Genomic DNA, 18,202 nt, shown 5'->3' with positions numbered 1-18,202 from the left:
TATCTGTCTATAGAGGGCCTCATCTGCTCAGTGTTCCTGGTCGGGTGGCCTGTAGCAGATCCCCACTATCATGTCACCTGTCCCTGCCCTCCCTTTAATCCTGACCCATAAGCTCTCGGTCACCTCCTCATCCATCCTCAGGCAGAGCTTCATGCACTCCATCTGTCCCTTTCAGTCAGAATTGAACTACTTTCAGTGGGCATTATGGAGTAGTATTTGCTGATCATTCATAAATTGAGAATTTTATTTACAGAATTTTTAAGCAGCAAACATTAATATCTCTATTTTTAGACTTCATGAGTTTGAAGAAGCTGTGAGATCATTTGACCAGGTTCTCAAACTAGATCCTCTTTCCGTGGATGCCTATGTTGGACGAGGAAATTCGTACATGGAAAACGGATATGAGGCTGGTTGTAAACAAGCACAGAAAGATTTCTTGAGAGCAATTCACCTGAATCCAAAGTGTATAAAAGCCAGAATTTGCTTAGGATACAACTTGCAGGTAACACACCAAAATTCATTGTCAATGCTATGTTTAATCAAACAAAATAACATCAATCTTATATGCATACATTTATGTAATACATAAAATAATTATAATAAACATAAAATAGTCCATGTACTTTAAACAAGGCTTATGGCATCTTCTTTCTTTTTAAGTAAATGGATAGACCATTATTTTCTTTTCACTTTTGTGCCCAATCTTCTTGTAGTTCTGCTCTTGAATAATGGAATATCAACCTTACACTCATTTGATTTGCATATATAGTTCTCTGATAAATTAACATTAAGAACTGGCATGTTTTGTGTGTATGAGCTGTTTACTGAAGTAAAAAGCAGCCAAAGTGTTGACAAATCCGTGTAAAACAAAATCTTATATGTCCTAATTATCTAAACTGCACTGTTAGCAAATCTGCTAAAATCCCTTGGTAAATCCCCTTATATATAATGATTTCTGAAAACAACTTACCTACACAGAAAATGAACTTCTATATTAGCAAAGGCATATAAGATATGACTTGACAGTTTTTGTCTGTGTCTAATTTCTGTCATTTAGTTACTGTGCTTTATTATATCCAGTTGTGTGAAATGTCTTGAATTGTCATGAATCTTGTTGCAAATTATTTTTTGCCAATGTAAATGTTAGTAGCCTGTGTCACGTAGTCTTGCATAGGTGCAAATTTCCTTTTACATCTTTGTCAATTCAATTAAATTCTAACTAATGCTTTCACAGTGCTTTGGGAAGTACTGTGCAAGAGAAAAACCTGGAGTGACTACATTGATGAGTAGGTAGGAATAAGGCATAGGTAGGAATTAGACATCTTAGGTGCAGGAGGCAACCTAGAAAGTTCACACAGTGGCAGTTGCTTAATTTCTGAGAGGCCTAAATCTCACTAGATGCCTTCTCTTAAGCCTTATTATACTTTTGGGGCTTAAACATAGACATATGTGGAGAAGTATTTTGATGTGGGGAACTAGATGGTTTACCTTCTATCTTTGCTTAATTAATACGTATATTAGGTAAAATGTTTACATTTTGCCTGTGGTCCCAAGTGGCCTTCTTGCCCAGAATTAAACACTTTCTTGACTATGCTAAGTCATTCACAAGGACAGTATACCAGAGTTCCATTTGACCATCCAGGGGAGGTACTTTTGCTGAACAACCTAGTGGTTTAATTTTATTGCTATGTGAAATCCAATATATAAGTCTTCAGGTCACAAGCTCATATATAGCCCATCAAGATGGGTGATGTGAATCTGGTGAGGGACATAAAGGTCAACAAGAAAGGCTTCTACAAGTACATCAGTAACAAAAGGAAAATTAGGGAAAATATGAGCCTGCTGCTGAATGTGACTAGGGATGCGATGACAAAGGACATGCAGAGGTACTCAATGCCTTCTTCACCTTGGTCTTTATTGGTAAGACTGCCTTTCAGGAATCCCAAGTCCCTGTTACCAGTGGAAAAGTCCAGAGCAAGGAAGACGTACCCTGGGTGGAGGTGGATCAGGTTAGGGAACATTTAAACAAAATGGACGTACACAAGTCCATGGGACCTGATGGAATACACCCATAAGTGTTGAGGAGCTAGCCAACATCACTGTGAGGCCACTCTCAATTACCTTTGAAAGGTCGTAGCAATCGGTAGAGGTTCCTAAAGACCAAAAGAAAGTAAATGTCACTCCTGTCTTCAAGAATGGCAAGAAGTAGGATCTGGGGAACTACAGGCAGGTCAGCCTCACTTCAGTTCCTGGAAGGGTGATGAAGAAAATAATTCTGGAAACTATTTTTAAACACATGAAGGACAAGAAGGTGATTGGGAGTAGTCCGCATGAGTTTATGAAGGAGAAATTATGCTTAATCAACGTGATGGCCTTCTATGATGAGATGACTAGCTTGGTGAATGAGATGGGAGCAGTGAATGTTGTTTATCTCAACTTAGCAAAGCTTTCAGTAGCCTTTCATAGGATCTTCATAGAAAACCTGGTGAAGTATGGTCTAGATAAGTGGACAGTGAGGTGAAATGAAAACTGGTTGAACTGTCAGGCTCAAAGGGTCATTATTAGTGCCATGAAGTCCAGACGGAAGCCAGTCAGTAGTAAAGTACCCTCAGGGGGTCAGTAATGGGTCCAATACTGTTTAACATCTTAATTAAGGATCTGGATGATGGAGTAGAGTGCACCTTCAGCAAGTTTGCAAATGATACAAAATTGGGAGGAGTGGTTGATACACCAAATGGTTGTGCTGCCATTTAGAGGGATGATGGGCTGGACAGCCTGGAGAAATGGCAGACAGGAACCTCATGAAGTACAACAAAGGAAAGTGAGAAGTTCTGCATCTAGGGAGAAATAACCTCATGCACCACTACAAGCTGGGAGCTGACTGGCTCAAAAGCAGCTTTGCAGAAAAGGACTTGGGAGTCCTGATGGACAACAAGCTGAAGCTGTCAGTGATGCACCCTTGCAGTAAAGAAAGCCAATGATTCCCTGGGCTATGTTAGGAGCAACATTGCCAGAAGGTCGAGGGAGATGATCCTTCTCCTCTGCTCAGTACTGGTGAGGCCACATCTGGAGTACTGTGTCCAGTTCTGGGCTCTCCAGTATAAGAGAGACATGAACATACTGGCAGTTTTCCAGAGGAGGGCCACTAAGGTGATTAAGGAGAAGGCTTAAGGGGGAATCTTATAAATAGGTATAAATACCTGATGAAGGAGTATAAATAAAGTGGAGCCAGGCTCTTCTTAATGGTGCACAGTGACAGGGCAGGAGGCAATGGGCACAGACTGAAATATGGGAAATTCCATTTAAACACCAGAAAACATTTTTTTTTTTTTACTGTGAGGATGATCAAACACTGGAATAGATTGCGCACAGAGGTCGTGGGGTCTCTATCCTTGAAGATATTCAAAATCTAACTGTACACGGTCCTGAGCAACCTGCTCCAGCTGACTCTGCTTTAAGCAGGGCGTTGGTCTAGACGATGTCCTGAGATCCCTTCCAAACTCAACCATTCTGTGATTCTATGATGTAGAAGAGGTAATACTTGCAGTTGAAACAGTTGTGACAGATACATTACGTAGTTGGAAAGACAATGAGTATTGCATAATTAACAAGATATTTGAAAATTAACAGGATATTTGAATTCATTTTTTCTGTAACTCAGTTAACTGCGTTTGTAAATATAAGCATGCTTCCGTCCTCTGCTGTAATTTTTTAAGTGGGACCATTAGTACGTTTGGCATTTCTTATGTTTCTTATTGTGGAAACATTGCAATTCATTTTAGACCCTTGGAAAGCTTCAGAGAGCATGGAGCCAATTTACAGTTGCTATTTGCATTGATCCAGAATGCCATGCTGCATATGATGGACGAGCTTCAGTCTGTCTTCAAATGGGTGAAACTTTTGCTGCATTTCAAGATACAAATGCTGCGCTAAAGGTAGATGTTAGCTTAATTTTACTATGCTATGAAGTCAGCCAATACTGTACATTAATAGTTGCCAATTTGGATTAGAAGGTGCAATTCAATTTTTTTTTAAAGTAAATGTATCTTTGAAAACCAGAATAAATTACTGTAGGAGTGTAAATTTTCCCTGAGCAAGAATGCATCTACGTTTTCCTTTCAGCTCACTACCACTGCTCCGCTGCTAACAAATCGGGGTGTCATCAATCAATTAATGGGATATCTATCCTGTGCCATGAAGGACTATCAACAAGCAATTTCTGTTGACCCAAACTATGCATTAGCCTATTTTAATGCAGCAAATATCTACTTCTATAATCGACAGTTTTCACAAGTAAGTCTACAATCTGTCTTTATGCTGTCTTCAGAACTTTTTTCCTTGAATAAATACTGTTGGTATAAAGCTGTCTTTTAGTATCATTAACATGAAGCTTTCTTACATTGAATTTCATGGTCCTTTACCAGGAGATGAATTAATCTGTACTAATTAATAATAATAAATAATGGCCCTACTACTATGTGTTTTATCATTGATATGAATGAACTAAGATTCATGACAGCTAGGATACACATAAAAAAAATTTGTAAATAATTGAGACACCAAAATCCCACTGATGTTCAGTAACTTCCCCTCCTAGCCTAACATTAAATAACTTGCCCAGATTCACTATAGCACCAGGATAAGGAAAATGAAAAGAATCTCCTGCTGATGAACTTTAATCAAGAAGTCAGATCTTCCTCCTGTAACCACAGTAACTTTGGAGTTTTGAATCACCTAATTCCGCTTAAATATGGTGGGTATCTTCAAATACAGAAGAGTTGGATACAGAAATTCCTCTTGTGAGAGAGGAATTTGAAATCTGCTTTGAAGGCAAGGACCATTTATTTTTCTCTGTGTGAGGAGGCCCCTGTAATGATTTTTCCTTTGGTATTCTAGTTACTTTTCCTGGGCATAGGCTCAGGCTTTTATTTGATTGGAGCTTTGTGGTCCAGCAACTGTGGAAACCCAGAACCAACATGTATGCTTCAGCACATTTCATCTACTTGAACTAATTCTCTCCTAGAGTTGCATCTGTAAACACTTCAGCTTGTAGTTCACTTATTAAGGAATTCATCGTGTATAGTACAGGCTTGGCATACAATTTCAAACCTAGATTGTACTTCATACAGCACAAGAAATAGATCATATAAGAAAAAAAATTTAATATTCTTGTATGTTTCTCTGAGTTAGATTTCTTGTTGCTCTTAAGCATTAGTTAGACTTGGGTCAGAAATTCCTTAGGAATCCAAGGTCAGTGCCCTGCATATGGCTGCTTCTGTGATTGTGTAACCTCTTTTCTTATGCATCTGGTATCATTCTTCCACGACTGGTCTTGCATAGGCTGTTCTTCCTCTTTACTGTGTTTCTGTGACTCCTTACTGTCTCATAGAGGCTGTCTAAGTATAAAGAAATAAGTTAAAGAATAGGTGTTGCATTATAAATTATTTTCGATATTAATTCAAATTGGCCTTAGTGTGTAGCTTATTTCTTCTGCTATAATTACAATTAAGCATAAACAGCTGTTATTTTTCAAAAGTCTGGGTGGTGATCGACCTATTTGTGGATAAACATGCTGGTGCTGTGCCTCTCTTTTCTGTGCACAAAGAACGCTGAACAGAACAAGTAAAGACTTAAGAATACTAATGGCTTAAAGAAACAAACTGGAATTTACAAGTTGTACCTAAGCCATTTCCTTAAATTTTAACAATGTACTTTGTCTCCAATTCATGTGTTTTGTAGGCCTATCGCTATTATTCCAAGGTATTACAACTTGACCCAAGAAATGAATCTGCTGTTATGAATCGTGCTGTTACAAATACATTACTAAACAATATTGAAGAAGCAAAAGAAGACTTTGAGAAGGCAATTTATCTCTGCCCATTCTCTGCAGCAGTGTATTTTAACAGGGCAAATTTCTATAATGGATTGAAACAATATGAACTAGCTGAGAAAGACGTTTCAACAGGTAATCTTTATTTACCTGTCGTGATTATGTTTGGTAGCATGCTAACAATTATGGTAACAATTATGATATGAAATGGAAGGATACAGGCTATTCAGGAAGGACAGGAAGGGGAGACGAAGGGGTGGGGTCACTCTTTATGTCAATGACCAGCTGGAGAGCATGAAGCTTTGCCTGAGGATGGATGAGGAGGTGACCGAGAGCTTATGGGTCAGGATTAAAGGGAGGGCAGGGACAGGTGACATGATAGTGGGGATCTGCTACAGGCCACCCGACCAGGAACACTGAGCAGATGAGGCCCTCTATAGACAGGAGCAGCCTCACATTCACAAGCCTTGGTCCTCATGGGTGTCTTCAACTGCCCCGATATCTGTTGGAGGGACAACAGCGCAGGGCAAAACAATCCGGGAGGTTCCTGGAGTGTGTTGATGACCACTTCCTTCTCCAAGTGATAGAGGAGCCAATGAGGAGAGGTGCTATGCTGGACCTTGTTCTCACCAACAAGGAGGCGCTGGTGGGGAATGTGAAGCTCAAGGGCAGCCTTGGCTGCAGTGACCATGAAATGGTGGAGTTCAAGATCCTCAGGGCACCAAGGAGGGTGCACAGCAAGCTCACTACCCTGGACTTCAGGAGAGCAGACTTCGGCCTCTTCAGGGATCTGCTTGGCAGAGTACCATGGGATAAAGCTCTGGAGGGAAGAGGGACCCAAGAAAGCTGGTTAATATTCAAGGATCACTCCTCCAAGCTCAGGAGTGATGCAACCCAACAAAGAGGAAGTCAGGCAAAAACGCCAGGAGGCCTGCATGAATGAACAAGGAGCTCCTGGACAAACTCAAACACAAAAAGGAAGCCTACAGAGGGTGGAAGCAAGGACAGGTAGCCTGGGAGGAATGCAGAGAAATTGCCCTAGCAGCCAGGGATCGGGTTAGGAAAGCTAACGCCCTGATAGGATGAAATCAACAAGAAAAGCTTCTATAGGTATGTCGGTGATAAAAAGGATAAAAGGAAGACTAGGGAAAATGTGGGTCCTCTCCAGAAGGAAACGGGAGACCTGGTTACCTGGGATATGGAGAAGGCTGAGGTACTTTTTTGCCTCAGTCTTCACCGGCAAGTGCTCAAGCCTCACCACCCAAGTTGCAGAAGGCAAAGGCAGGGACTGGGAGAATGAAGAGCCGCACACTGTAGGGGAAGATCAGGTTCAAGACCATCTAAGGAACCTGAAGGTGTACAAGTCCAGGGGACCTGATGAGATGCATCCACGGGTCCTGAGGGAACTGGCAGATGAAGTTGCTAAGCCACTATCCATCATATTTGAGAAGTCGTGGCAGTCCGGTGAAGTTCTGCACTGACTGGAAAAGGGGAAACATAACCCCCTTTTTTAAAAAGGGAAAAAAGGAAGACCCGGGGAACTACAGACCAGTCAGTCTCACCTCTGTGCCTAGCAAGACCATGGAGCAGATCCTCCTGGAAACTGTGCTAAGGCACATGGAAAATAAGGAGGTGACTGGTGACAGCCAACATGGCTTCACGAAGGACAGATCGTGCCTTACAAATTTGGTGGCCTTCTACGGTGGGGTTACAGCATTGGTGGATGAGGGAAGAGTAACTGACGTCATCTACCTGGATTTCCGCAAAACATTCAACAATGTCCTGCACGACATCCTTGTCTCTAGATTGGAGAGACATGGATTTGACGGACGGACCACTCAGTGGGTAAGGAATTGGCTGGGTGGTCACACTCAAAGAGTTGCGGTCCATGGCTCAATGTCCAAGTGGAGACCAGTGACAAGTGCTGTTCCTCAAGGGTCAGTATTGGGACCGGCACTGTTTAACTCCTTTGTTGGCAACATGGACAGTGGGATTGAGTGCACCCTCAGCAAGTTTGCCGACGACACCAAGCTGTGTGGTGCAGTCAACACGCTGGAGGGAAGGGATGCCGTTCAGGGGGACCTTGACAGGCTTGAGAGGTGGGCCCCTGTGAACCTCGTGAAGTTCAACAAGGCCAAGTGCAAGGTCCTGCACATGCGTCGGGGCAATCTCAAGCACAAATACAGGCTGGGCAGAGAATGGATTGAGAGCAGCCCTGAGGAGAAGGACTTGGGGGTGTTGGTTGATGAGAAGCTCAACATGACCCAGCAATGTGTGCTTGCAGCCCTGAAAGCCAACCGTATCCTGGCCTGCATCGAAAGAAGCGTGACCAGCAGGTCGAGGGAGGTGATCCTCCCCCTCTACTCTACTCTCGTGAGACCCCACCTGGAGTACTGTGTTCACCTCTGGGGCCCCCCATATAAGAAGGACATGGACCTGTTGGAGCGGGTCCAGAGGAGGGCCACGAAGATCATCAGAGGACTGGAGCACCTCTCCGATGAAGACTGGCTGAGAGAGTTGGGGTTGTTCAGCCTGGAGAAGAGAAGGCTCTGGGGAGACCTTATAGCAGCCTTCTAGTACCTGAAGGGGGCCTGCAAGAAAGCTGCGGAGGGACTTTTTACAAGGGCATGTAGCGATAGGACTAAGGGTAATGGCTTTCAACTGAAAGAGGGTAGATTTAGATTAGATAGAAGGAAGAAATTCTTCACTATGAGGGTGGTGAGGCACTGGCACAGGTCGCCCAGAGAAGTTGTGGATGCCCCATCCCTGGAAATGTTCAAGGCCAAGTTGGATGGGGCTTTGAGCAACCTGGTCTAGTGGAAGGTGTCCCTGACCATGGCAGGGGGGTTGCAACTAGATGATCTTTAAGGTCCCTTCCAACTGAAAGCATTCTATGATTCTACGACAACAAATTACTTGACTTTATTTCATTATTCAGAAAGTATGTGTGTATTTTTGTTAGTATATTTTCTACCTAAGTTGTTCAGATATTATGATGTCATTAAAAAGAGGAAGTTAAAATAAACATGCTAATTAATTGCAGTTTTTTCCCATTCTCAACATTAAAAGAATATGTAAATTGTAAGATAAATTCTTTCATATAATGTGTGTCATTAGGAGCTGAACAGAGCCCCATTCTAAATGAAATTGTGGCAAGAAGTTATGGGAAAATAGTATATTTACCAAGTCTGAAAAATTTCTGTGAGTTTTTGTGTGTGTATGTGTTTAGATATCTAGGTGCCTAGAAAATGTACGTAGCTTATTTTATATATAAACATGAAATTTAATGAACATGCTCTTTGTCGAACAAGTTTTGAAACAGTATTTGACTTCTATAAGCTCTTCTATTGGGAATAAACATGGTTCATAGAAAAGAGGAACTGAATCAAACTTTCATCTTGATCTTAGTAAAAACCAAACCTTTTGTTCAGGCTCAGAACAGCTGAGGTATATTACTCCATTGCTGCTTTTGGCATTGTTACTACGTGAGATTCAGCAACTCAGGATACACAGGCAAACTTCTTCCTGTAACTAAAACTATGTTTAGTTCGTATTAGTTTTATTGAAACAAAATTTAATAATGTGACTTTGATTTGACAACACTTGATTGCACAAGTAATGATCTTTCCTGAAAGGATAACTGTCTTTAGATTTGTTTGTTTGTTTTTTTGTTGTTTTGGGGTTTTTTGTTTGTTTGTTTTGTTTTTTGGTTTTGTTTTTGTTGTTTTTTTTTTTAGTGGTTTTTGTTAGAAATTAGTTTACTTTTACAGTGGAATTTGTCAAAACAGTGTTTTGACTTCATGGCTCTCATGTCTAATGTTTTAATAGTGTTAGATGGTGAAAATTAACTAAACCAGGGAGCTGATTGATTTTCAGAAAATTTTCTCTCTAAAGCAGAATTTTAAAACAGCAGATTAAGCTTTCCAACAAGTACCTAAATCCTTTTCATACAATGGAGAAACTGAATAAGATACTGGGTTCATTGCCATGTTCCAGAAGTTGGAGGGTGGTAGTTTTCTTTAAGATTTTGCTTGTGTTCAGAGGAAAGCATAGTTTCTGCTGTCAGGGCAAAATTAAAGTGGGATTCATAAATGGCATCAAAAAGAGGAAAAAAAATTTTGAAGTATAAATAACATAATAAAATTGCCTACCTCTTGAGTAAAGTTAATGTATGTAATACATTTTCTCTTGTGAAAGCATGTCTGGAGAAGAATTTGAGCACTGACAAAAGTTTTTGGACAACGCTTCTTTTTATAATCATGTGATAATGTTTAAAAAAAAAAAAAGGCTAACATTCTATTTCTTATTTTTACAGCATTGTCAATTCAGCCTAACAATGCCTTAATGTACAAATTTAGAGCTGATATTCGTGGTAAATTGGGTTTCAATAAAGAGGCTGTAGAAGACTACAAACAAGCAATCAACATTCAAGAACATATTGATTCCATGTGAAAAGATGCCACTTCTCATACCACTTGGGTTCTATTTACAGATTTCTCAGACCTCTAATTAAAAAAGTCCAACATGCAAGAAAAAATTATAACTTCATTTTTATATATTCTACACACATTTATTCTCCTAATTAATGTAATTACCTTGATTGTGCAAAACTAGCCAGAGTTATTTAAGAATAGAATGCCACATTTAATTTTTGAGTTATAGATTGGTCCTTATTTGTTAGTGTCAAGAGATAATTGATTGTGCTGTGTGCAAAATGAAGGACAGAGAAGAGGCATTTATAGGCAAAAGACCTCAACTGTATTGGTTATAGAAGGATAAAAGAGACTACACTCCCTCTTCCCCCCCAGATATAAATGCTTACAGTGATGCTAATTAATGTCACCTGAACCATCTGGGAAATAAAAATTCTAAGATGGCTGCCAAATGCTTGTGACTGCTAACTAGATTTCACTTTCTTCCTGATCTTCCTTCTATATCTCTTCATAAGATTTCCTACTCCCTGTCACTGTCACATGGTAGGGGAAAGCCATTGTGCAAGGTCCATCTGTTGCAGTATGTGAGAACTACTCCAAGAACCGAAATTTGAGAAGGACATGGTTCAGTTTGTGAGTAAAAACTTGAGGTTACTTGCTTCCACTTAAATATATTACATTGTGCCAGCTTGAAGAAGCAGGTAAAAATGCATAAATAATAGATCATAGTTTCATGTTCTAGGCTGTAAGAATGAGCTTAAGATGGAGATTGAAATGTGTCCAAAATTTAAAAATTGTCAGGCCCTACCCATGTACTAAATTAAACCCCAAAGTTTGGCACAGTATGGTGAAGATAGCAAAAGGATGAAACAAAACAGATGTCTTTGTCTCAGAAAAGAGAAAAAAGAAGGAATGTTAAGGAAAGTTATTCAGCATGCAAGCAGTCCTGTGGTTTCAGACAGTGGAAAGATTTCTAAAGGCACAAATGGCACTTCAATGCATAATCCCAGTGGTAGAGGAATTGTATGTGTAATTTCAGTTTAGGTTTAGATGTAAAATGCTCTCAATTTTCCTCTTGAAAAAGGGCAAAAGGAAAAGGTGAGAGGGACCTTCACAAAAAAATAGACGTAACACACGCTGATATGTGCCTGTAACTACCTAATGTTCTGTATGTGGAATAATCCCTAGGTGGAGAATAATCCAGAATAAAATCAAAATTAAATAATCTAATTTATATAAAATTAGTATTAATGAGTTACATTGGTCCATTTAACTTTATAACTGACCTTTTTTGGTACTCCTAGAGTCAAGTGATTTTTTTCGTTTGTGCTATTCAGATGAAAGTAAAAAATGTTGTCATTGCTTTGTCTCAAATAATTGCATTTTATTTTCTCTGAGTACTTAACACATTGCTATACGCTATTTCTGTAAAAATATCTGTTCTTGCATGCCTATGCAGTGTATGTTTAGCCAATGTGATAGTGACTGGAATTCTAGCTTTGTTCTAGTATCTAAATTTTTGCATTTGTAATATCATATTACATTATAAAAATTCCGGTGTCTGTCACCTTATGATATTTGGGTTGAAAAACAAAGTACTGTGGAAAGGAAATTCAGAGTATCACAGCTAAGAGCAGTTAACTCAAAGTATTTTACTCCATCTCTACCCTCCTTGACTAGCCTCTTATCTTGTTGTTTAATATCTAGCATGATGAGACTTTGCACTTGCAACATCTGTGGTCATAAGGTTGACTGGAATAGATGCATCATAGTTAATGTGTATAAAAGTTAAAACAAGTTAAAAAAATTCTGTATTTAATATTTGTTTATTCATGATTAGTCTCTGATGTTTAAAAATGAATGTTTGTAGCTATAAACAATAAATTAAAATATTTCTAGACATTGTAGGATGTTGCATATTAATATTTCTTTCTAGTATTATACATTAGAGCGTTACTTACTAGAAATCTAATTACAGTTTTTCTTAAAATTAAATTAAAATATGTGACCATGGGATGATCAAAAAACAATTTCTGCTTTCCTGTTCTCCAATAATTTGAAATATGGATTACTAGTAATAGCTTTTAGAAGTATTAGTTTTACTACACTGCAATAAAAAATAATCTGGTAGAATGCAACACACAATAGGGAGAAATTCTTTGTGACTATTACAGAATTCAAGAATCAGAATAACCTTGTCAGGTCTGATTAGACCATTGTAGCTACATGTTTCTGTAAAGAGTTTTATTCTTCAGAGGTTTTCCTTTTGTGCCTTTACTGTTGACTGTTATGTTACTAAAGCTAAGTTTGTGAAGTCCAAGGTGATTGAATAATTATTTACTGCTTTTTCCCTTTTGTTCTTTTTTCTTATTTATTTACCTTATTTATTTTTGCGGTATCATCACCTACCCAAGTGGATCAAGTGTAATGTACAAAGTATAAATATACATGTGTCTGTATTTCCACGCATGATTATCATGGTTGTTGATGCAAATTGGGGAATTATTTACCTAGTTTCCTGTATGCACACAAAGTCGAAGTTTGCTTGCAGGATGGTGTTGATGGTATTTTTGTTCCCTTTGTACTTCTCCACATGCCTCTTTCAGTGCTCTTTTTTATTATCTGAAGAATTGTTTATTGATGAAATTGCTAAATTATGCATGATTTTATGGCCTTTTCCTTTCTTTGACCTCCTTATGAATTACCTGCTGATGGGTTGTGAGATAGTGGTACCCTCATCATGTATAGTGCATCATCAAACTTAAATCAGAATGAGGAGAGGTCAAACCTTTCCCTTGGATCCTTTTCTTGTGATATTCACTGTAGATTTTCTTTAGTTTAAGCTCTCTTGAATGTCAAACAGAAATGGACGCTTAAAAGATTTTTATCTTCACATTTAAAAACTGAAACGAGATGCAATCAGTTATGACTCTCTATTGATAGAGTGACTTGACTTAAATAATATGGGCTATTGTAATCTCTCTTCTGCTTGTAATTTTTTTATTCTGGATGGCGTAGATCTATTTTTTTAATCCTTAAAAATGGAATATTTATTCTATGGTTGGCTGTGTGGAGTTAAATTTTTAGAGCTTTGCATTTCTTACACAATGCTTAGGAAATGGCTGGTGTCCAATTGTATTTCCAATTTCATCATTTAGTGTCACTTTCTTCCACAATTCAGGGACCATATTAGATGCTTTTTAAAGAAAATGGGAAGTGGATGGAGAATTTATTTGCACAATAGAACAAGAAAATTTCAAGTTGCATGGTCAAAACTTACTACATTATTTGAAAAATAAATTATCAGCTCCTTTTTTTCTTCAAATTTTTCTTTTAAATTTCCTTTCTGACCTAAAAGAAATTTTATATTTTCCAAAGGTTTTTAAAAGTAGGTGGAAATATTTTGTATAATAGCACTTCTTTCATGTCTTTTTTTTAAAAAAATAGATTAATAGAGTCATTAGTGACTCTAAGAATCACTGTTCCACTAATAAATTGCAATTGTATTTTGCAGGCTGAACAGTAGCACTTGAACTTCCCTGTTGGTAGGGACTACGCTAGATTTGTGGCATTCTGAATTTTGCTCAACCCACTATGGGACAGGTGTTAAACTCTGAGGTTACTTTCATTGCTAATAATAGATCCAGTAAATTTTCATACTGGGGATTAAAAAAGTGATTTTAGTTCACAAATGCAGTTTAAGAGAAGTTCTTGTCCCTTGCTATGTGATGGTATTAGTTCTTTTTGGATTTAAAGTCTGATAATCTGAGCTTCATTTTTTCTGCATTTATCTCCTTTCATTCTCGTTTTCTAGAAAATCCTTTAGACAGACTGTAGTTAAAAACCCAGAGTTACTAAGGAACCTCAGTTGCATTCAGGTTTTTCCTCCCTCTTTAAAATACTGATAATACATGCATTACTGGGAAACAGGTAATACTGTTTGATTAATAGAGAATGCAGCAGATGACTTTTTATAAAAAAAGGACCAAAGCAAATATTTCCATTTGAAGCCCAATAAAAGAATAGGAAGCTATGGATAATTTTTCACAGAAGAGTAATTTACATACATATATCTATCAACTGAGTGTTAAAGCATTTTCTTTCAATATTTTATAATTTAGACTTTTTAGATGGGATACACCACCAAAATGTTGGTGAAGTGGATCTTTTGTTACCTCCATTGAAAAGCAAAGGAAAGTGGTACTTTTTGAAACAAAGTAGGAAACTAGTTTATTTATAAATTTGGGGAAGTTGTTTTGGTTTTTGCAGTTGTTTTGCAGCAGACCTTTGCCTACAGTTATTGATCAGGCCTTTGTTTTTATCAGACTAAATCTAATTTATTTACAACTCAGGACAGAAAAACATTTGCGTAGCAGTAGTATATCTCTAGTTTAATAATCTAGTCCGAGAGAGAATGTGACAATCAGTGGCAGTGAGATGGGTAGCCCGTAAGAGAAAAGTAAGGGGCTCAAATTTTGCAGTTTGTTGTTTCACAAATTGCAAATGACAAATGTCATTGCTTTTCCCATGTCTTCAAGATCTCCACCTTTGTAAAATACATAGATAAAATTTACTTTAAAAAAATCTTTTAAAATCATTGCTGAAAAATATTTTAAGTTCACCTTGGAGTTAGTATGAACAAGGTGTACATAGCTGTTTGTAACTTAGAGAAGGACAATAATAAAGAAAATTGACATTAAAGTGACAAACTAAAAACTTCAGTGACAGTAAAAAAAGCAGAACAAAAGCAAATGAAAAAGTTGTGTTCTCAGCTGAACTCCAGTGTCAGCCGCTCTTCTGAGTTTCAGATAGTTTGGGTGTATGGGTGGGGTTGTTTTTAAATGAGAAGCAGGGCTTTGGGACAGGATACCTTGTCCTTCCCAACTGGCCACATATACCAGTAACGTAGTCAATTCAGAAAATAAATTTGTAGCTGGTGCTGAAGACTGTATGGCTGAGATAGCAGATTGACAAGATTGCCATAACAATGAAAGTGAAAAATATGTGAAAGTGAACCAAACTCTGCACTGCTGTAGTAGAAAACAAGCCTTGCAGAAAAGATGCTACTCTTCAGAAGAAAACCCGGGAGTTTTAAAAGATAATTTGGGAAACTTCTTTGTCAAAATGTCATGAATGCAAGTGGTCTATCATTATATCTGAACTTGTAGTGTTTTCAGTTTACTTTTCTTGGGCCTGAAAGAATGCAGTAAATTATAATGCACTGCTGGCTTTGTTCATTTAAGTAGGGGAAGACTGGCAACTATATTGCATAGAGGAGGATAATCTTATGGCTGCTGCTATGGGATTCTCACTAGACAGTAGTTTTAGAGCAGAGCAGTCAGGTTTTAATCTTGCCTTTCCAGGTGTGCATATGAAAGTGAATTTTCTCTTTGAGTGGTTAGGGAGATGAATAAAAATCTTAGTTTCTGTATTATTTTTACCTCAACACTTTTTCCCCGAGAAACATGTCTCAGAAACGTATTGTGTTTTGAAGACTGTGTCAAATGATAGCAGAGTTGTTGTTTTCAACAAATATTAAAATAAATGCAATACACCCTAGTGGAAGGGAATAAGAAAGCTGTGAGTAATGTGCTTCTAATTTCAATGAGAAATAAGCCAATTTTTTCACATTATTTATGTGTATGCTGCACCTGTACTGTATTTTATGAGGCTGAGTCAAAACCAGGTTCTGGCTCAACATTAAACCTGCCTGAACTTTGTATAAGCACACTGTGAGAAGTAGGATGCAGGACTGGTATAATGCCCACACAGTGCTATATAGACATTACTGAGCAAAGGCTGCCTATGACTCAACAAAAAAGATGTTTCTTCTTATGGGACACTCTCACTGTTGTCTTTTTGCAACACTGTCTGTATACCACTGCCACAAGGGCAGATGGAACACCAGATGGTCTAGGCTGCTATGGTCAGCCCTTTGGTGAGCCATGGTATACCTGGGCCATCTACTATGCTTAGAGCATCCCTGGGTGGAAAGAATATTAGCTCAAGTTACCTGTTACATCTTCCCTCCCACCCCAACCCAAGCCTCAAGCCAGTGCTTGAGCATGGGCTCATGTGGACACAAATTGAATTTGGATTTGGGTTGGCAATGGACCAAACCTTGAAAAGCAATATTTCGTGGGATATCAGGAAGAAAATATACTGGAGTAAATGTGCTTGCAAAATGTGCTCTGGAAAAGTCAGTGTGAATAAAAGTGATGTTTTAAGTAACCTTATTCAAAAGACGATTCTCTTACAAAGTGTGACTTTAAGTAAGACCACCAGAAGATGGCAGTCTGCAATCTTGAGTGGAACAGCTCTACTCCCGGTAACAAACCGGCTACACCAGCAGCCGCTCTCGTGAGGAGGTATTACGGCGTACTGGTGTTCTCTAATGCCTCTGGCTTAACTGACAGTATTGTTCTCTCCCTTCCTTTTTGATATGCTATATACAGTTATTTTATAATATAATAACTGAGATTATCATACCTCACAAGCACTTATGTAACATAAAACTGTAGTATTATAATGTAAACATACATGTATATGAACATGTGCACAAGCACACCCCCATATATATGTATACACACATGCAATGGTATAGGTAATAAGCGGCACAAGCCCTGAATAACAGCTCCTTTCCTGTCCTGATTTTTTTCTCTCCTGGTTTTGAGGTACTTTTCTACAAAATGAGGCATTCAGAAAAGGAAGGCAAACTGTGGAACCTTTTAACTGCTCCAGCAGTTATATTTTATAGAATGTTTCCTTTTATTCACTCTACTGAGTCAGTAAATTCTTTTTGTTGCAAAAGGAAAAGGCTTATCATTGCTATCTATTGGAATTCAAACAGAAAAGCTAAAAAGTGGCCACACCTTGCTTCATGAGACATTCCTCCTCTGCACCTTTTTGCCCTTTTTTGCCCCATTCTCAAAATGGACACAATGCTTTTTTTGTGGAGAGTGAAAAAGGTAAAGTGCTTGCATTCTGAAGAAAAAACCCAGACCCCAAGCTTAGAGTAGCAAGCAGAGGTTGTGACCTTCCAGAGCAAGTCTTTGTCAGCTGTAATAAAAGGAAAGCAGGCACCAGGCATTTTCAGAGCTGTAAGCCGGGTTTCTCTGCTGGGTGAGACTCTTAACTGAATTGCAGTCTTTTATTCTTTTGTGACTAGATGCATATGTGCATATAACGGTCATTAAAATCCTGATTCAGAATTAATTAAATTCAGTGAAAGGAGCTTGACTAAGTTTTGAGTCAAAGCTACAAGCTACAGAATGACAAATACTCACTCCCTTGCCATTGCTTTTTCCCATGTTTATGAAAGCTAGAATGGTGTGACTGACCTGTTATTGGAAAAGACGGTGTTACTTATCAGCTTTTCCTGATCTGTTTGATAGTGATGCAGTATGGCAAAGACCTTATTTACAATTCCTAAAATGTAAAATTTATAACATATGAACAGCTTTGCAGTGAAGTGTTTTTGTCAAGTAGTATGTGCAACTTCATTTAGCGGTCTCATAAGTCAGTACTGTTTACTATGGCTGTTCTCATGGGGAGATAAACAAAAAAATGCACTGGAAACCCATATGCTGTTTTATTTGAGAGTAACTTCCCCAAATAGACCTGTGTGGTGTAGGTGAGCTCTCCATTGACAGAGGTTCATCTCTATTAGCAGGATGTTGCCTCTATTTTTTTTAAACAGAAATGACTGGTATAAAGGGAGAAAAAACCTGTCTCAAGGGCATGGCAGAGCAGGGTTTGCTCCTCTCAGTTGTCCCTCTTCCCCAAAAATGTCAGGTGGCTATGAATGCTGGAGAGATACTCTAAGCAATCTGGGCAGGGATGAGTCTTTTTGCTTGTCCCCACCGCAAAAGCTGGCAGGCATTTCTTCCTGAGATGATGCACATGGGGATCCTTGTACCCAACAGTTGGTTCCTTTCTT

General features: G+C 38.5%; 1 protein-coding gene across 1 annotated transcript in view; it reads left to right on the top strand.

The window, feature by feature from the left end:
* Positions 1-10,282, top strand: part of TTC6 (tetratricopeptide repeat domain 6) — a 68,267-nt gene extending 57,985 nt beyond the window's left edge. The window contains exons 27-31 of the mRNA XM_075152434.1: positions 292-502; positions 3,783-3,935; positions 4,123-4,293; positions 5,740-5,965; positions 10,146-10,282. Coding sequence (XP_075008535.1) covers positions 292-502; positions 3,783-3,935; positions 4,123-4,293; positions 5,740-5,965; positions 10,146-10,282 — 898 coding nt within the window. The remainder of the gene's footprint in view (positions 1-291; positions 503-3,782; positions 3,936-4,122; positions 4,294-5,739; positions 5,966-10,145) is intronic.
* The last annotated feature ends 7,920 nt before the right edge of the window (positions 10,283-18,202 follow it).

The sequence above is a fragment of the Calonectris borealis genome, chromosome 5, assembly GCF_964195595.1.
Source record: "Calonectris borealis chromosome 5, bCalBor7.hap1.2, whole genome shotgun sequence".
Classification (NCBI taxonomy): domain Eukaryota; kingdom Metazoa; phylum Chordata; class Aves; order Procellariiformes; family Procellariidae; genus Calonectris; species Calonectris borealis.
This window is presented reverse-complemented; position numbering and strand designations above follow the sequence as displayed.